General features: G+C 36.4%; 1 protein-coding gene across 1 annotated transcript in view; it reads left to right on the top strand.

Moving 5' to 3' along the window:
- The window catches only part of calm3a (calmodulin 3a (phosphorylase kinase, delta)), a 37988-nt gene extending 21411 nt beyond the window's left edge, over nucleotides 1–16577 (top strand). The window contains 4 exon segments of the mRNA NM_182967.1: nucleotides 1198–1341; nucleotides 1849–1955; nucleotides 12509–12644; nucleotides 14992–16577. Coding sequence (NP_892012.1) covers nucleotides 1198–1341; nucleotides 1849–1955; nucleotides 12509–12644; nucleotides 14992–15020 — 416 coding nt within the window. The 3' untranslated portion in view covers nucleotides 15021–16577.
- The last annotated feature ends 5413 nt before the right edge of the window (nucleotides 16578–21990 follow it).

The raw sequence follows: 21990 nt of genomic DNA, 5'->3' as shown, positions 1-21990 counted from the left end.
GTATGGAAATGCAAATGTTTGGAATTATAATTTGTTTATATCTGTTACCACTCCTAGTTTCTGTAAAAAGTTTTACCTAGTGGTGTGTGATGTTGATTAAAAAAATAATTGTACAATCAATATCTTCAAAAACAGAACAATTTCGAACAGGGCCTGAAATAAACCTTTTTAATCGCCAGCCAGTGTGGCTAGTAGTTTTCCAACATTACTAGCCACTCTCCATTTTCACTAACCACAATTTTGTTGTTGGGAATGTTTTATATGCATAAATTTGACTTTGACATGCTAAAATTACTTGATTTAGGTTTTGTGGTATGTCCACATGCTTCCTCATTCATTTAACTTTTTGTGTATGTTGTGTATGAGCTTGCTCAGTGAGCATGTGCACATGGGTCATGGTTTCATAGTGTCGTATTACAATTAGTTTTTATTTCACATGACTTTTCAGAGCTCAAATTAAGAATTTAACCAAATTAATCTCTATAACCACACTAAAATTAATAAATAATTTTTTCTTAGCCACACATTTTAAATGTGTCAAAAAAGCAAAATATAACTGTATACTGTAGTTTTTATTTAACAAAACATTTTTTAAAAATGTGTTGTTAACTACTGTCCACATAAATGGGAAGTTAATATCCTATATCCTGTTTAAATAATGGTTAAAGCGAAAGCAACCGGTGCTGCTTACAAAATGTCCAATCTGGAGCTCTTGAAAGCAGCAGGACTGTGGGTGCATGAATATAACTTTTTGTCTAGTCTATTTAAAACAGAACCGATCACAGCAGTTGCTTTTCCAGGCACGGTTGTTTCAAGCAAGGAAACTGGAGCGTGCACGTGTTTTATACAGTCGCCTACACGTGTTTTAAACGGTTGCGTGCATCACATCAGCTGTTGGCGCGAGTGATTATCCTCTCATTCGGTATTCAACCAGCTTTCTTTTGCCCGCACAAACTAAATTATATTCGTCAGTCATGCTGCTTCTCGATTCTAAGATCGCATTTGCACGAATTTCGGGCCATCCTTATTGTCAAACCCTGCTTTTAAGAAAGCTACAATTAAAAAATAATTTTCAACCAGCCAAAGTGGTTAGTGGAGATGGCTGTCTAATGCGGGTGTGAATGTAAAGCCCTGATTGTGAAATAAATGCTAGTGTTGCTCGCCATAATACTGTACATGTTCTGTACTTCAAAACAGAGTTTAAGGAGGCGTTCTCACTGTTCGACAAAGACGGCGATGGCACCATCACCACCAAGGAGCTGGGCACAGTGATGCGCTCATTGGGTCAGAACCCGACTGAAGCTGAGCTGCAGGACATGATCAACGAGGTCGACGCTGATGGTAAGATCGATGCTTTCCATCCACAGCAATGTGCAGCCGTAGATCTATACCCACCAAATTAAGGTCTTTGGATCACTAGAAACTTCACAGTAAAGTGTTTTGGAGCTAAACTTTGCAGGATATTGACCCTACATAATCTGAATTGGACACTATCCTAAATCCAACTGGTTTTGGATGACGTGCTAAGATGGGAATCTTAGAATTGGAGGACTACCCCGTCAATCCCAAATGTTTACTCCTTATGGTCCACCGTATTACATACTAAAATGGCAAGAGCTGTCAAAAAATCTATTCTGATTGGCTACTAGCTGAAAAAGGATTAGTTTAGGTCTCAGGATTTTAGAATGGGAAATCCTGTGAAAATTTTAAAATCAGTTCATGACATTAAATCTTTAAAGATATTGAAAAGTACTGTCGGGAGCACTGGTGAAAAGATTTAATAAATCTAGTTGATTTTCCATATAATATTGTGGCAAATTGTGACCACATGGTTTTGTTTATCTGTAGGCAATGGAACTATAGACTTTCCAGAGTTCCTAACCATGATGGCGAGGAAAATGAAGGACACGGACAGTGAAGAGGAAATCCGAGAAGCTTTCAGAGTCTTCGACAAGGTGAGGAAATGTCACTGGTAACAGCAGCTGCCGTGAACATGAAACAAGATGAAGTTCTGATTTATGAACGATAATTAATCATGAATGATCTTTATGAATATACAAGGGCAATTTGTAAGCAACACAAACAGACCTTTTTAAGGATCAAGTTAACCAAAACCAGTCAAAATATAAAAGGCTGGCTCAAATAATCAGTCAAGACAATCCACTGAGTAATAGATTTGAAAGCCTGTAGCTGCTGCCATGTGTTTATGTAAGAACTTTGCAGGTGTGTTTTCCAGACTGTGGGTGAGATTATTCACCATGTGGGTTTAGGCTACATCAGGCCCTTGGCATGAGAGAGTGCTTGAAACAGCTTGCGTTGAATTGGGCTTGATTGCTTCCTTGCTTGCTTTTTACAAGGGATGGGAATTACATTCTAATTACTTAGATTTTTGGTGTTCTAAGGTACATACTATTATATGGACTGTAGACATAAGCTGATATTCGATAATTTCATACTGTATATTTTGATAATGAACATGCATAATATTTATATTGTGGGCACTTCAAACTACTGTAAATTATCTCTTTTTTAAACTTTTAAAGTGCCTTTAAAAAACATTGATTGTTGCATCGCCTGTGATGTACTTAACTACAAATACTGGAAGACTTTTCTTAAGTTAATAATTAATAAAAGTATTTTTAATTAATACAACCAGTTATTTTTTACAGATATTAGCATGGAAACCAAAAAAAATTTTTTTTTTTTCTCGCAATTGATTTTAATGCATTAAATAAAATTTATTAATGAGACTTAATTGTAAAGTGTTACCTGTTAACCTTTTTTTTTTAACCCTTTTTCAATTTAATACAGTATATTTTAGTAGTTGTATTTAAGTTTTTGACTCTTCTTAAACATAAAAATACCATAAAATGTTTAAGAAATATGCTAAGTGAACATTCTTATTTATCTGAAAAACATTGCTGATTTCAGATTTTCTGCCCTAAAAAAATGTGTTTTCCGTGCTGGAATGTTTTGTCTTTGTTTTAGTCATTTTAACCTGTCCAATGCCAGTTTAGCCAATTATATTTCTGAACCCTGGGTTGCCTGGGTGGAAAACCACATTTTTCATTCATTCATTCATTCATTCATTCATTCATTCATTCAATTAGAAAGGCTTTGAAAGCATGCTTGCGTGACCGATGCAACCTTTGGTGGACAGTAGCAGACTCCAAAATGAGACGCAGACTTGGTTTCACGTAAGGTAGTTATTGATTAGCAAATGATATGTTACGAATGTAAACATTAAATGAGCAGTTTACATTGTAACTGCGTGTCCTAACAACATGTTTCGTGATTAGATACGCAGTGATAAGAAATTTGGCTGTTTGCACCAGACGAAACACAGCAGAACTTTAAAATACAGCCATTAAGAAGCACAGAATATAAACTTGCCCACGAAATGGTAAGATTTGTAATCTATTTGGAAATAAAGTTTTAAATGGTTTACTTTATTTTCAAGATCTAAGATGAACCATTTACGACAAGCACGACAAATGTCTCATTTGACCAGTGACAAAAACTATGTTGTCTAATAATGTTGTCAATGACAAATGGCAAGCATATGTTTCAAGCATAATAAATCAACTTCAGAATACAACTACTCATAATTCTGATGTCATCACTTTACTGTGCATTAATTAAAAGTCTATTCAAGTCCACCATTCCAAGTCCATACAAAACTTAGCATTTTAACCAACAATAGACCTATACATAGGGCTAATATTATTATTGTTCTTTTAAAATGTTTGATAAATAACAATAAAAATAGCCTGGGGTCCGTTCTTTGTACGTGGATTACTCAGTTAGCTGGATTTAGATGTTGACAATTTTACAGGATCCAGGATTGTTTCGTTCTTCAAAGCTGATCCGAGAGTTGTTGTCATAGCAACAGTTCTGGTAGATCAAACTTGCTCGGCAGCAGGCTCAATTCATAAACAGGATTAGATCGGCTCAGTTCATGCAAATAAAATACTGAAAGCATGTACCGAATGCTGATTTTCTTATAGTAGTAGTTATATACACTTGGGAAAATAGTAACTATTTTTAACTATATATATATATATATATATATATATATATATATATATATATATAAAACTTATGCAATCTGCACCCCTGAAATGAAAGTACAAAGACTGCCACCTAGTGGTGCAAAGAGTAAACTTATTGGTATGAACTTTTTAGATCGCTTTAGAGCAGGGGTCTCAAACTCGCGGCCCGCGGGCCATTTGCGGCCCTCAGTGCAATATTTTGTGGCCCGCGCCGACCGCTGTACACTGACAGAATCCGTCCACACTACGCCTGAGTTTTCGAGCGCTGAAAACGGATCGTTTCGTAAACGCTGGAGAGGCCGTTTTTATTCTGAAACGCTGCTGCTCTGTCTCAGTGTGGATGGGGAAAGACGGAGACATCTGAAAACGGAGGCGGGGCTGCAGACATTCGCCTCTCTGATTGGGGCTTTTCCTCAATATTAAGTAGCCTAACACACAGTTCAGTCCTGAATCTTCTCCATGTAAGTTCAGACTTCGCAAGTTTGATTAAGGCTGCATCTCTTCTTCTCAGTTTGATATGGAAAACAGACTATACCGAGGACACGCGTCAATCTTCACAGGGAACCGTGTACTTTATAACTTAATTCACATCACCCTGGCTACGTTGTTTCACTTTCTCAACAATAAAATGTAAACTTGATATAAGGAACTGCCTATTTTTATTTCAATATGCCTCCTTTCAATTTCAGTGAAAATACGAAACATGACCTCTCTTTTGCTGAATATCAGTTTTAATAATCGATAATGGCCATTATAAAAGTATAACATACAATAAGTTTATACATTATAGGAAATAAAGGCCAGCGATCAGTCAATATACAGAATAGGCTATGTGGTTATCTTATTAACTTATCTTTCCGCTCAGCCAAAACATGTTACCTGAGAACAAGTAATAGATTCCAATGACCAAAGTCAGGGAATATGTCGTTAGATAAAGACAACAAGATGAATGAAATATCCCGTTTAATAAATATAGTGAGATTAGATCCAGCGGGAGATGCTTGATGAGAAGTCCGACTAGCAGAGCTCTCATCTGGGTAGACAGGCTGCAGTGCTTGCCAAAGTGTATGTGTGTGTGTGTGGTCACGTGGTGTGCGTTTTCAGCGTTTTGGTGTGGACGGAGAGCAGTTCAGAATCGCTGGGTAAAACGCGAGTGTGGACGCGGATCGTTTTCATTCTAAAACGCCGTTTTAAAACTAAAACGCACTAGTGTAAACAGGGCCTGACAGAATCAGCGGAGCGGGGAGAGAGAGCGCTCCCCGCTCCGCTGATTCTATCCGTACACAGTGGTCACTGGCATTCCCCGCCCGCCGTATAAACAAAGGGGCGGGGATGCCGGTGACGCTTTGTTAGACGCTGTGACGGGCCGGAAGTGTTAGGAGGGAACTCGCGCCGGCCAGAACCAAGGTAAGCTGTTCCCGCCCCTGCCTGCCTACCTATCTGCAGTCTGCCACCTACAGCCTGCATCTTATATATATTATAGGTAGATACAGACTGGCATAGACTGATGTGACTGGAGTGGGGTGGGGGTGTTTTATTTATACAAATGCCTTTTTTTTTTTTAGGTGAAGGAATATAAGTTTTGAGTGTGTGAGAAGTGTGTGAGAAGTTATTCTCCACCTTGAACTTCAATAAGTCAAAGTACAGGTCTAGACTTAATGATGATCATCTTCAAGCCATACTGAGGGTCTCAACTGCTTCCGCTCTAAAGCCAAATGTGGTTCAGATTTGTGAGAAGAAGCGCTGTCAAGTCTCTGGCAGCAAGAAGTAGGCAAAAGATGCCATGTTCAGAAGAACTGTTCATAATCTTCACTCAATGTTCTATTAATGTTCAGGACACTTCATGTTTAGAAGAAATAATTAAAACTGTTAATAATGACATTTGAGGACTTTTTTTTTTGTGAAATCCCTTATGCGGCCCAGCCTCACCCAGACTTTGCCTGCTGCGGCCCCCAGGTAAATTGAGTTTGAGACCCCTGCTTTAGAGCAATTTGTTTATAATAGAAATGCACAATATGTGACTTTTTTTAAAAGCAATAATATGCAATCATAAATCTGTTTTGACAGTTAATATGCCGGTGATTTGATGCTTCACAAAAGTTGCAGACACCTTTACCAATATCAAAATGCTTTTGTAAAAATCCAGTTATTCTTTACACCGATTAAAAAAAATGGCTACTATAATAAAGACTATCTTTTCAAAATGTAGAACTAAATACACTGATATGCATTGAAATACATAATTAATACTCTTGACACATGAAAGTGTAAAGCCTGCAGCTCACAACAAATGTGGAAGGTTATTGCGTGTCATATTTAACAAATGGTTTACTGCTAATTTGATGTAATTTTGCTCACATGGATAATAGAATATTAATCAGATGATGTCATTACGTTGATGTGCCGTCAGCCAATCGTTGCATTGCTGATCATGATTTCGAGGATCGATAGATCTGATCTTCACAACACAAGCAGCGATCTCAGATCAGTTTATCCAGACATTCTAATCTGATTCGCAACTTCTTTGAACCAAATTAGTGAGAGATCAGTTATCAAGATTAAAAGATCCAGGATCTGCCAAATCATCTTAGATCATTTAAGCGAGGTACGAAAAACGGAGTCCTGCTCATATTAAGCTTTATTTACATCTACAGAATCTTGAGATATTGTGATCTTCATTTTAAGCAAAAAACAAAAACAAAAAGTGTTCTCACTTTAGCTAGAATCATGCAGCCCTACCAAATACTGTTGATAAGCTTTAGAAATTAATCACACAAGACAATTTGATGCCGTCAAAAGCCTGTGGCACAGTAAAAGAAATCTGTTTAAGGATGGAGAAGTGAATATTCTTGGTGGTTTGTGGTTGAGTAACGTGTGATAGTTGGAAGAGTCAGTCTGTGACACAAGAGAAAGGATCTCATCGCACATGAATGAAAAAAAATCTGTTTAGATCACACAATCTTGCAGCCGGAGCAGAAAATTGTGTAAAAGTTGTGGGTGGTAGTGGAAAGAAATATAACTTGCTGTCAGTGGAAGAGGGACAGAATTTAGCAAGTTTTGAGACTGAAAGCTGCAAGCTTTCCTTCGACTGTTGAACATCGTTGAGTTTCTATTGGTTATTGTACATTATGTAATAGGTGCAGTAGGTATAGTCTGAATACTGATTTATAGTGGACACAATTGCAAATTTTCTTGGGTGCGCATGACAAAGATGACATTAATTCTGCCAGTAGTTCTAGCTTTAAGCACACATGACCTCATTTATGTCTGGTGGGGTGCACAACATTTTTATGTAACTTCACGCATGGTTCCACTTCCAAAGATGCACAATTTCAAGCTGACTTAATTCTACTGTGCATATGCCCACATCTTTTGGAATCCAAACCAGCTTCCCGCAAATCTTTTTTCAAGATTTGTGCAACAACAATACATGTATTCCAGTGCGTCTGATCAAAGAGCTTTGCATGAACACACCAAGTGGAAGACTGCGGACTGAAGTGAGAACATATGTTCTGCTCCTGTGTGAGAGAATGTGTTATTCTATACCTGCAGGTTGCAGTATTTGTATTGTCATTCCACAAAGGGAAACCAGAACTAGTGCTACACACATACAAACCCGTAAACAAAGCAGTTTAATGTACCTACCATTTCACAGAATGATTCGGGCTTGCAAAGATATCTAAGAGTGCTTTCTGCACCAAAACAATTTTTCCACGATTGTCTGAATATGATGGTCTTAGCTCGGTTGAAATGAAATCTGGAGCGGTTTGATTGTAGTGAGAAAATAATAACTACCCAACTAGGCTATATTACAGTGTATTGTAGTTATGTAATACTTATATACATAGTATGGCTTTGAGAAGAAAGAACGATGAGTAGGGCAAGCTATCACTCCTTCCGGTAAATGTGTGTTTCAAGTCGATTACGAAAGTAAACTTATGCTTTCTAACTAAACTATTAAAATATATATAAATTACCATAAACATTTTTGGTTAACAAGTATTTAACACGTCACCATTTTTACTCGAAAATGAATCTAATTAGTTTACAAATTATTAGGGGTGTCACGATTTTGATTTTTTTAATCGAAATCGATCGAAATTTATGCTCAATTTCGATTATCGAATCAAAAATAGAATTGTCGATGCTGCCACGCCCCCATGTCACGTCAGCTTGGCTTGCCAAGCTGGGAAAAAAACAGGCTTGTTGAAGTGCTTGTTTAACTGCAGAAGCAGGAGACCAGTCGACAGAACTTAAACCCTCTCCTGTTTCAATGAAGTCGCCGGTGTGTAAGCATTTTGGATTTCCTGTGAGTTATGTTGACAACGTTCGTGTTGTCGACAAAAAAAAAAACACAGTTTTGCAAGCTCTGCTATGTACGTATTACGTACGGTTCGTTCGTCTGTTGGCTGGTTCCTGTTGGTTGTGCGTCTTTTTTACCGACGCTATTATAACGACACAGATCTCTGCCTATTCACGAGTCCCGCAGAAAAAGTGATTGACAGGTGGTAATTATGTGTGTATCTTGCCTTTATTCATTTACTGTATGATTTGTTTATGGGTAAAACAAATACCATGCAGGTCAGGTAGTTTAAACGGTAGGCTACAAATAATTAATTGGTCATTAATTAATTAATTATTCATAATCGAAAATCGAATCGAATCGTGCCTTTAGAATCGAAAATGTAATCGAATCGAGGATTTGAAGGATCGTGACACCCTTACAAATTATGTTTTGTGTAATTAAATGAAATGACACAGGAAAAAAGTATTGAACACATGAAGAAAGGGAGTTGTAGAAGGGCTAGTGAATGCCCAGACAGCAGCTGAAATCTTTCAGTAGTTATTCAGCAACCTTCTGTCCTTTCTTATTGCAAATTAATATTATCTGCTTCAGTCCAAAATCTACATTACCAGGGTGATAAAGATGAAACCAGAGTGGACATTTCAGCAAGACAATGATCCAGAACACAGCCAAGGAAACTCTTAAAGGCTTTTAGAGAAAGAAAATGAGCCAATCACCTGAGCTGAATCTAATAGAAGATACAAAATAAAGATCAGATTTGACTGACGGGACTCCCAGAACCATCAAGATTTTTACACTTTAAAGTCTGTGAAAAACACCTGAGCAATGCAAGACTTCTTTCTCCATATGAGAGGCATCTTTAAGCTGCCATCACCAAAAATCCTTTTAAATAAAGTATTAAATACATTTTAGTAGTTCAGTACTTTTTTTGTGTCATTCCATTGTTGCAATCTACAAGTATGAAAGCACCCTAAAAATCCATGTGGTTTATAAATACTTAAAAAAATGTGATGAAATGGCAGCTAGCTTATTTGTCTCCCCTCTTGACTAGTGGTGTTTGATTGGTCTCGTTAGTTCAGTATTTGTGCTGTACTCTGATTTGTAGCTGATCAGCCAATCAGAGCTCTCTCTTACCAAAGACCCTGAGGCCTGAATCTGAATCGTGTGAGCTCCAACGGACAGCTTGACATTGCCCAACTGACCATAGGCTTGGTGGATATCAGCTGTGGTCCGACTGCAAATGCAGTTTTGTTCAGATTTCTTTGATTACACATTCTACAGCAGTTTCGCAGGAACACTAAGTAAGTACTTTTGAAATAAACAAGTCAGTGTTATGTGGCTTATGAGCAAGTGCGAAGCAAGTGAATGGCAGCTACGGTTTTCATCATCATTTCTATGTTCTAGTGCAGCAATGTGAAGCAGGAATACCTTATTTTTGATGCACTTTTTTGCAACAACTCACGGGTTACCGTAATGGTCACATTTAAGCAAAGGGTAGATGCTGTTTTATGTCTATTTGGATGCATATATGACCATTGCCCAATCCCAATTCTACCCTTTGATGATTTATACTTTCTGATTTATACTTCTGCGTCAAACGCCGGCGTATGCTACGGCGCTGACGCATAGCCCTTCGCCGTGGCCGTCGGCGTCGCTGACGTGCACCTCTCAAAAATTGTAACTACACGTCGCAACGAAGCGTAGCGCAAGCTCTGTGATTGGTCAGCTTGGTAGCGCTGACGAGTCTGGGCGGGACCGAGAGCCGCGCGAATGGCGCGAGCTGGACGCAAGCCCAATGGAACGAATGTTTACAAGTGTGGAGTCCCGTGAAGGAGCTCCTGATGGAAAGTTTTGTTTTGTGTTTACCTCATAGTTAAAGTTGTTGCATGTCTGCCGGTTCCTGCCTCAAAATGAGCGAGTTTGAGCCACGTGTACATCCAGGAAGTGTTCAGGAAAAGCAAAACTGCAGAGAAGAAACTCGACACAGAGGAACATTAACGCCTCACTGCCCACTAGCATTTCGGAAGTGTTTATTCAGACCAACAGAGACAGCACGCAGAAGTATAAATGCACAGCTACGCGCGTTGCATGCGCCGTGGGTCACGCCAGTCACTTGACACAGAAGTATAAACCAGGCTTAAGGGCTAAGGGGTGGAATTGGGCCATGGTCATATGCATTTAAACAGACACAAAAGAGCATCTATGTGCCAATAATCTTTAGCTTGAAGGTATAGGGCTAAAGGGAAGGGGGTAGATACCCCTTTGAACGAAGATTTTTCAGGACCACACTCAAAACTAAGGGGTAAAATACACCAGCCACAGCTGCACCCAGAAGTATGGAGCTCCACAAATTAGTATTTTTTTGTCATTAATATGAATTTTTACAGCAAACAAGCATATGTTTTCATATATTCATAACCGCGTTTGTGTTTTACCATCATGTTAAAAAAAAAAGCTAAAATAAAAAACGCTAAATTTTGCTGCTAAATTGAACGAGTAGTGAAGTGATGTAGCAAGTAAAAAAATTAAGTCAAGAAGGAACCGAAGGAGTCCGGCTGTAATTTCAGTACATTTCTCAAATATTTGCAGTTGATATGGATTATTAGATTATGAGTTCAGTTAGTCTTTTTTTTTTCATTTCCAGATGGCAATTTGGTTGCAGCATTCAAGCATATCACACATAATACACAAAACACATTGTACAATACAAACCTACCCTAAATTGAAAAACTTTACAGCTGAGGTAATGAATAACAGTTTGAACCGATTCGTTTTACTGACAAGCATTCTGTATCGAACAACAGAAGGGAGAAGATAAAACTCGTGGTGCATAGGATGGGAATCATCTGACTGGTGTTGGACTTTTCCTACTCCTCCCAGGTTAAAACATTAGAGCCTTTTAATAATCGGAGCATCAGAGCCTTTTCAATCAGTTTAATTGATTAGATCAGTGGTGGCCAATCCTGTTCCTGGAGAGCCACCTTCCTGCAGATTTCAGTTGCAACCCATATTAAACACACCTGCCTGTAATTATCACGTGGTGTTTAAGTCGTAATTAATTGGTTCAGTTGTGTTTGATATGGTTAGCAACTAAAATCTGCAGGAAGGTGGCTCTCCAGGAACAGGGTTGGCCACCCCTGAATTAGATGAATAAGGCATACATTGCTGTGGGTGTTAGAGAACAGTAACACAGGCAGTCTGTGTCAGCTGCACACACCTATTTCCTCCAACTCCAATACTCTGATTAAGAGTTTACCATGTTAACAGCATTTTAAAATTGTTTTTATTTTTAACAATAAGTAAATCTGATTAAGTTCATAATCGAACTAAACAGAAATTGAAATAAGATATGTGGAGTATACCTATTTTAGTCACATCATTAAAGTGAAGTACAGACATGTAAACACCTTGATCAAACTATCACAATCGTGTAGGATCTTCGCCCAGTTTTGCGACTATTCACACGGCTGTTTACCGAGTCGGTAAAGGACCACAGACACTTGCATTGCATAATGCAGAGTTTTTTTTCCTTATACGACATGCATTATCAAATTTCATTAAAACAACACTCTTCCAGTAGTTTATACATGCATCCAATATCTCGTTTGTCATGTGGGGCGTGCCTGAAATGTTTCAGAATTAAAGTGAAAGTGCAAAACTGCAGTTAATGTCGCCAAACTAAAAATAAATCACCCAAAATTACATGAAACTCCAGAGTAAACATGGCTCGTGTTGTGACGCAATGACGTTAATCGAATGATGTGCGATAACTCGTAAAACGGGGTAATGAAAGGAACATTCAAAAACCAACTCATGTAAACGCCTTAATTATATTCAGATGAAAGCAAATAATTCAATTACTGATATCCATGTAAATGTAGTCATTGAATTAACGTCATTTCTGCAAGTAGTACAATCTTTGCTGCCCCTTCTTATGCAAAAATTTGTATTTTTAAATACTTTTTAATAATTACCAGGGTAAAACACAGTTGAGTTATGTCAGCACTAGTTATTTGCCATCAGCTTGGTGTGTCCCAGACTTTAAAAGATGCTTTTATCTTATATTTTTTTTATCTAGTTCATGCAAGGTATCAGCTTCATGATATTTGTGGTTTGAGCCAGTTTTCTTTTTATATTCTCTCTTTCTTAGGATGGAAACGGCTACATCAGTGCAGCTGAGCTCCGTCACGTCATGACCAACCTGGGCGAGAAGTTGACGGATGAGGAAGTGGACGAGATGATCCGAGAGGCGGATATTGATGGAGACGGTCAGGTCAACTATGAAGGTGAGAGGGATATTGATTCGTATTATTTAACCAACGTCACATTCATGCAAACGTGAGTCAATTTTGTACTTATTTCAGTAGTGAGATTAGATGGTGTTCGTGTTTTTAATTGGCCCTCTAGAGAAATTGTGTTGAGATTCATTCTTTACACCTGCATTGAATGTTCAACACATCAGGTCTTAAATATGGTGGTGTAATGAAATGCAGTGCCAGGGTGAAAAGTCTAAAAATAGCAGGGACTTGTACCTGATAATTAGTGGCGTTTGCTAGGCAAGTGTCAGGCTTGCATCTTTATTTCCAATGCTATTTTGAATCTTTTACATTTTAAATAATAAACTTTAACTCTGTCTATTCATCAAATAATTCTGAAAAATGTTTCCTGGTTTTCACTAAAACCTAAAGCAGCACAGTTGCTTTCCTCATTGATAGTTGCAGTAATAAATATTTATTTAGCATCAAATATTCATATTTGATCGTGTCACATTGAAGACTAGGGTGATGAAGCTGAAACTTCGTTTTCATCAACAGGAGAATAAATTTAAATTGTATTTGCTGGCCATGGAAAGTGGCTATTTTAAATTGTAATAATGTTTTACCATATTAGTTATTTACTGTACTTTTAATCAGATGTTAGGCCTTAGTGACCATACATTTGAAATTCAATGTATTGTTTGTAAGCTGTGTTTGAGTGATTCTTGGATACCTTGATTAGTTAAATTAACCCAGCTTTTTATTTGATTTGTTATTTCTGTGTCTAATATTTAAAGAAATCTGCAGATTTCTGCCGAATGATTTTGAGATAATAGGAGCAGAAACATTAAAAGCATAATTCACCCAAAAATGAACATTTATTCACTATTTACTCAGCCTCAAGTGGTTATAAATCTCTGTGATTCTTCTGCTGAACACAAAAGTTAAAATGCTGAAACCTGTAACCATTAACCTCCATAGTCTTAAAGTCAATGGTTACACATTTCAGCATATTTTAAACGTCTTTCATTGTGTTCAAAGAAGAAAGAAACTCAGGAAGACAGGTTTGGATAAAGTGAAGGGTAATGATGACCGACTTTTCAATTGTGGGTGAACTATCCTTTTAACAAATAATTAATTTCAAACTTATAATTTTATTTAAAGTTTAGGTAACACTTTATTTTGATGGCCCATTTGAGTATTAGTAGACTGTCTGCTTAATGTATGTTGCTGCTGAACAGACATTGATCTGACTATAAGAAACTTAGCAAGTACATGTAAACATGCACTAACCCTAACCCCAACCTAACAGTCTACTTATAATCTAATGATATTTTTTTGGCATGTAGATACAATGTTACTTAAATTCAACAAACGGACCATCAAAATAAAGTGTGACCGAAGTTTAAAATGTAATCAGTTGGAACTACTTTGGTAAACAATACTACAGTATTTCTTACATGAGACATCTAAAGACAGAAAATCTTCTTTACAAATCGTACAAATGCATCTATCTATCTATCTATCTATCTATCTATCTATCTATCTATCTATCTATCTATCTATCTATCTATCTATCTATCTATCTATCTATCTATCTATCTATCTATCTATCTATCTATCTATCTATCTATCTATCTATCTATCTATCTATCTATCTATCTATCTATCTATCTAAAATCTGAAAAAGCTGAAAATTCTGACATTGCTGCAATATATATTTTGATATAAATATAATTTCAGCAGATAATTTGAATAGCTCTATTTGAAAAGATCTCATTGTTTTAGATCGATTGGGGTGATCAAATATTTTTCCATTTAGTGCATCTGCATAAAATATAATAAAATATAAGCATATATAAATACGACAGCAAAGACAAAAGTGACAATGCACTTTATGGTTTCATGGGGACTCAAATATAGAAATTGAACAATCAAACGTACAAATAACGTGGTCATCATTGTATAAACGATTTTATATAATAATATATTTATCTAATTCTGCAATGTGATTATTGTGGATATGCACATTGCGTTATTGATGCTCAAACAATATATTGTTCAGCCCTTACTTACTTTTATATAAATATAAATAATAGCAAGAATATAATAAGAATACAAGTAAATAGATGGGATGACAGAGTCAACCATCTGTTAGTTCTGTGCGAATTTCTGTCCCAGGATTTGTGTGAGCCTACTTGAAACCAAGTGGAAAAAAAAATAGGGCTAGCAGAATTGTGCAATTGCTGCTTAAAATCGATAACAGTACTGTCCGGTACATTCCTCAGTGAATGTATAAAGGTATCAAAATGGGATTTTTTTTAAATTTCTCATCTGTTTATTGTGACTTATCTATTATGTCTTTCTCTCTTTACAGAGTTTGTCCAAATGATGACTGCAAAGTGAAGAATTGTCTTATTCTGTATCTCTCTTTCTCTCTTACATTGCTTGTCCTACTAAGATCACTCTGTCTTTAAAAAGAAAAAAAATCTAAAGTTTACTTCAGAGAGTTATTAGAATGTCAAATTCTCTGATCTCTTACCAAAAAAAAAAAAAACAAAAACAAACGTATATTAAATTTTAGAAACAATTTGTGGAAAAATACTAGTAGAATCGTCCCAGCAGAAGTGAATGGACCAAGCATAACTGCATGAGCCCTTTTGGAGCAAACGTCTCCAGACCTGACAAACATTTTGAGGACAGAACTTTAGTCGCACACGAGTTGAAGTCCACGCAGCGTTTCAAACGCAGAGAACATCTTCTTTCATGAGTGTTCTTTCATCGCTCAAAAATAGAGTACATTAAAATAATTAACCTATAACCTTGATAATGCTAAAACATTGTGGTAAATAGTCCAGGGTCACTGTGCTGCCTTCAATAAAAAGTTAGCAAACACAATTGCGTGTGACCCCTGTGGTGAAGTCATGCTTTCGGGTATTGCCTTCTCCTTTTTAGGGCTCCAAACGGAACAAAAACCGGATGTTTCTGAAGACGTACATATTGTAAAAACCTGACGTCATACTCATACTCTGTAAAATGGCGACGTACGACTTAGAGAGTGTCTTTATGGGCTATAAGGCATGTACTTGGTTGCCAGTGGTTTCTGTTGGCTGGCTTAAACCTTTATTTTAATGTGGTCTGATGACTTTAAACTTTGTGGGAGCGTCGAGATGCAAAGTGTGTACAGCAGAATGGAAACGTGACGGAATAGCATTACTGTATAAATACATAGTTGCATAGATAATCACAATGCGCTCAGTGTTATGCTTTCAAAATGTACCGTTCTCCAATATTAACGTTTGGTAAGCTTTGCATCGCCTATTGTTCTAGTTAGGTCTGTGACTTTTGTTTGATCCATGGTCTTGAAACGTGCCATAATTTCTCGTAAAGCATTAACTTTGTTGCAAGAGAACTTGTTGTCAATTAAGAAGTATGTTATCAATTTATGAATATACACACAAATATCTCTATATCTATATATATATATATTTGCACTTTGGTGTAGATTATACATTAAACCACAGAAGAGGAACCTGCTGCTTCTGCTGCTTTTATGGCTCATTTGTCTCTTGCTCTCGTGGGTTTGTCACAATCTCGTCAAGTGCTTCGAATAATTTTCATTTGCGCTCTGCTTGCAAGATGACGATAAACGGTGGAACCCGTGGGTGATTTTCGAGGAGGCGAACAGACAACGTCTCCAATTATGTTGCTAGTAAGACTATGAAGGGCTTGTTATTGGTCTAATAATTGGGTTATTTATTTCTCTTTTTCTAGCCCAACTGTATTACTCACATGGAAGAGCTTCACATTGCTTATCTTACTCTGATAATGGCGGTTTTGTGATGGCAGGGTTAGAAATTGAGCAGCCGGACGGAGAATACTAGACATGTGAAATCTGTATGGATAATATGTTAAATGTGTATCAGTGTTTTCCAATAAAATATATGTATATGTTTATGCATACACTGTTGCGTTTGTCATTCATGTTTTCATGTGCAACCTACTATAGGTTTTGTCATTAGCTGCTAACTAATCTCACTCTTTAGGTCTCCTGAACTATATTTGGGAACTCTTAGGATTGCGCTGGATGGAGCTCTAATCTGGGTTTAAATAGGGACGAAGATCCTTTTGCTTAAGATGTCACTGCCATTTTAATTATGTGTGGTCATATAAGAGGTTAACTCGGGGCACCTCAGACCGCCAACAAGTATTTACACTTTTGCTAATGTATTTTACTTTAAATTGGAGTTTTATGAGCAAGTGTTTGATTTTTGTGGAATAAGTGTAAGTGGTCAAAGAGATTTTATTGGTTTATCTGTATAAAATTGGTATCTATTTGAGTAAAATGGTAATGTTGTATAAGTTCGTAGCATTGTACAGTCTTCAACCTCTCTTCCAAATTTCTAGAACATTTTATCAAAGAAAATGGTAATTGTTTTCACCTGGTGTGATATTAAAATTAAAAATATAGTCTACCAAATCTTGAATTTACTTTTTGGATTTTTAAAAATATATATAAATAATATCAAAATAATTGTAAATATTACATTTTACTCAAACATCTAATATGAAATAGTTAATGCTGTTGGACAAAATAATTACAAATTGCCATGTTAAGAAATAAGTCAGAAGATCTATATTGGGTTGAATAACCATAAACTAAAAAATGAAAACGTTTAAGTCACAACGAATGCTTTCATTTCTTTATTTGAAATTAGTTATACAACCAATATGGATTGATTTATGATTTTTTTTTTCTTAACTTGGCATTTCTTCAGTAATTTCAACTGAAATTTTTGCCTATAAAGTAGTCCTAAAAAGTAATTTAAAAGCAGCCCATAGATTTTATTAAGTAAAGCTATAACTAAATCTCAGTTTTTTTTAGATAACTTGGTCATCAGTTTGATGAAAAAAAAAAAAAAAAACGTAAAAAATCCCTAGGAATATTCAAATTGAAAGGCGTGATGTGAGAATCAAATACACAAGATGAACAGCCGATGGCGCCGTTGTTCTATTTAGTAGGACTATTGTGCATTTCTCCGTCTTGGTAAACATTTACTTAAGATTTTACTACATAAAATAAAAACGTTTAACAAACGTAGCAATATTATTTTAGCAAGAATATTCTTATTCCGTCTTAGCCGTGTATTATGTTTAAAAACCGTCCAAAGCAAACCTGATGATTAGCATTTTTTCCCGCCTTCGAGTCCGTCTGCTATCCTTCACAAAACATGACAGGACGCAAATTAACTTTGTTTGCCACGGCAAGTGTTATTATTTTTCGTTTTTCTAGGGTTTTATGTTTTGTTCAGACCTTGACCTTTAATATTAAAGTGTAAAATGTTCATTAGCTTACAAGTGTGTCAGCAAGATATGTTCCAGCAGCCCAAACAGTTAAGAAAAGGTATAACAAGAGATTTGTATATGTCTATTACACAGCACTGTTTAGTTTCAACAGTTATCTTTAATGTATACACAGTTTTAAACCGTTTATCTTAATATGAAAAATATAGCTGTAAATTCCATATATGCAGATAATACAATATTGCATGATTTAAAGCAAAAAAATAAAAATAAAATGCCTATATCAGCTAATACGAGATACTAAACAATGTAATAGAGTGTAATGGAACAATAGTGGAGATGGTTGTGTGATATCAATCTAAAGCACTCCCACTGTGACCTGTGGAAAATATTTGTGTGGTCCACACAATGGTGAAGCCGACGTGTATTTATTGATTCATTGGCAAATGGAGGAGAAAATAGTCTGGTTTCTTTCTTTTCTCCCTGAACAGTCCTCCTCTACTGCTATCACACAACGTTTATTGATTGTAAACTGAGAAAAGGCTTTCGCTGTGGCCACATGTGCTCATGAAGTGCTTGTATATCAGAGTGGCCAACCTCAAACCTTTTCTCAAATTTATGCTGCAGTCTATATTCTTTCTTTTACACTTACATTTCAGAATTACACGGTGTTGCTGTAACGTAACTCCTTTATTTAAGCTACTGAGACATAAGACATAAGGTCACTATAAGGACGTGTGTTGTGAAAGATATCAGACAAATATTTTAAGTCATTTTCTCTGTGATTTTATGAAGCTATATTGAATCACATGCGCAGCACTGTCATAATTACTTTTTTTGTTTCAAATCTTAATTCTGACTTTTTTTTATCAATTGTGTTTATATTTCTCAATTTTTACCTTTTTCTCATAAATGTTTTATTTGAACTTGTCTTTGCTTGTTCCTAAGTGAGTTCTTAGATTTACTACTAACCCTTGCCAGAACAGCTTTTGAATTCAATGAAATAAAATTGCAGTCACAATTATGTGTTATAAAGTTATAACTGAAAGATGTACTCAATTCAGAATTGTGAGATAAACTGTCTGAATTATCTTTCGTATTTATATTGTGGCTGTGGCATGGAACATACAACATCTTCTGTTTTACAATGAATAAACAGCAAAGGTAAATCTAATATTACATTATAATAATTTGATTGTTATTTGTATATTATTAATGTTTTTTCGATTAATATTCATTTGTACATTTTCCTTCGGCTCAGTCCCTTACGTAATGGTCACCAAACTGAATGCCAACTATTCCATCATAGGTTCAGCAGTTGGCCTTTCAGCTGCAATCCAGTATCGGGAAACACCCATACACTCTTACATTATGGCCAATATTAGTTAATCCAATTCACCTATAGCGAATGCCAACAAGAAACAGGTGCACCCGGAGGAAACTCATGAGAACACAGGGAGAACATGCAAACGCCAGACAGAAATGCCAACTAGCCTAGCCAAAACTTGAATAACGACCTTCTTGCTGTGAGGTGACAGAGCTAACCAGAGTCACCGTTTTGCCCTAAAATTAAAATTATAAATTAAATATTATATATTAAATATTTACATTACTTAGTTATATTCAATAATATTCTTCAAAATGAGATGCTACAGGTATGTCACTGCTGTGGAATTCAGACCATGATAACTAAAGCGTCTCATGCTAAAAACATTCTATTGGACACATTAAGTTAATATTTGTTGCACTTATTAATATACTTGAGAAGTATCCTAAAAGGAAGTCCAGATGCATTCCTGGACATGGTAATTAAGTGACCCAGATGGCACTCGAAAGTAACCTTCTTGCTGTGAGACGACAATTCCAACCCCTGAGCCACTGTGCTACCCTCTTTCAGAATTTACTTCTATTAGATTACGTCACTTTGTGGGCTAATCGGCTGCCAGCATAAAACTGGTTCCCTCGATAAAATCCCTATAGGATTTTTCCATAGGCTTTTGGAAGATTGCAAATAATAAGCTCTGTGATGAAACACTGTTCATTACACTTACACGTTTTGTCCAGCCGGATAATCCTCACACGAAAATACAAATTTGAGCACTTTTGGATCCTAAATGCAAATGCAAGAACTGAAAAGCTAACATTAGGCTATAAACGGACTACAGTGCCCTCGGGGCGCTCGCCTGTGATGTCAGCACCACCCTGCTATAGACGACTCTTCAAGCTTATTTTTTTAGAAATATTGTCCATGACAAAGAGTTAATCTCTCTGTTTATTATATTGTAATCCACGCTATATATTATAAGCAAATAAATACGCAAAAACACATAGACCTACATGCCTTTTTGATTGTTTTTACGTGGGAAATACATCTTTTTTGCTTTACGGTCATTGTAAAAGTTTTAAAAACTATATGTATAAATGTGCCTACATAGCATAAGACATTTAAATAAGTGTAACGTTATCGCTCGCGTGCACACAGCCTGCTTACCTTAACATTGATTCATTCATTTTTTTGTCGGCTTAATCCCTTTATTAATCCAGGGTCACCACAGCGGAATGAGCCACCAACTTATCCAGCAGGTTTTTACGCAGCGGATGCCCTTCCAGCCGCAACCCATCTCTGGGAAACATCCACACACACTATGGACAATTTAGCCTACCCAATTCACCTGTAACGCATGTCTTTGGACTGCGGGGGAAACCGGAGCACCTGGAGGAAACCCACGCGAATGCAGGGAGAACATGCAAACTGAGCCGAGGTTCGAACCAGCGACCTTCTTGCTGTGAGGCGACAGCACTACCTACTGCGCCACTACGTCACCCCTTACCTTAACAGACGACAGAAATGAGCCGTGAGGGACAAGTCTATCAAATGCCTGCAAGTTTCATCTTGGATCGAGAACAACATTAAATATTCTTTTATGTCCCGAAAAACAGCCCATATAGTCACATCTGCTAGATTTTATAGAGGAGTGTAAATATTGCAGTTATGACATAGTTAAATGTCTTCAGATGAAGAAAAACCCGACGAAAATTCACTTGATCACGTTAAAATTACGTTAATATGTGTGTATTTTTACACATTTTTTCACATGTTTGCATCACTGAGAGCAAGAGAGAGACAGGGTGCACTCGTAAGCAGTATCTTCATTATATTAATTAAAATACATGATCAACAAATTAATCCGTCTCGACAGCCTTTACATGTGTAGGAATTATCTAAACACAATATTATTTCCCAATTATGAACAAACTATGAAATACTATTTATGAAAATACTTAAATAACAGACAAATCCAAATGCCCAACTCCAGCGAGTTGCGCTCCAGTCCAGACCTGATCAACTCGATGACGTAAAATGTCTCCGACACTGCCTGTAGTCCCATTTAGCAACTTGATAGCAACCAGCTTTTTTAAGAAGCATAACCGATTAAAAAATCAAGAGTGTGATGTAACTGTCATAGAGTAAAACGTGAAAGTATCTTGAGTTTGTTTGCCACAAACCTTATTCAAGCGATTTAACTGAAACCCCATTCAAAAAACCCTTTGACTTTGGGACGAGGGAACCGGAACTGCTAAAATGCTAACTCGCTTTCGGGTTTTTGCATACAACTCTACTCCACTCTATTGTATTGTTAGAATAGAATAGAACAGTCATAATTGAATTCATCACAAAAAATAACATCAATATTTTAGCATTATTAATATTGATATTTTAGCCTTTAAAATATTTAGGGCACAAAATAATGTTGCAATAACAGATAAATAACTCCTTTTAAACGGGCACCAGACAGCTTCACCTGTCAAAATAATTAACAATCATATATTGTTAACTGAAATTTCCAAAGTTAAAGGTTTTTATTATCTGTCCAATTCTGAAGGATAATGAGATCGTCTGGCTTGTAGAGCCTTTTTCTGTATTATCAACTCAAGGAAGACACAATTGTAATACATGTGTATTTATTAACAAAAGAGTAAACAAGGGTAACTAAAATGGCTAAATGTAAAATAAATGAAATGCTAGGCATGAATCATGATGGTGATTGAGTTGAGGATTGTGATTAATAAC

This window comes from Danio rerio, chromosome 15 (genome assembly GCF_052040795.2).
Source record: "Danio rerio strain M-AB ecotype USA chromosome 15, GRCz13ab, whole genome shotgun sequence".
In the NCBI taxonomy this organism is placed as follows: Eukaryota; Metazoa; Chordata; class Actinopteri; order Cypriniformes; family Danionidae; genus Danio; species Danio rerio.
This window is presented reverse-complemented; position numbering and strand designations above follow the sequence as displayed.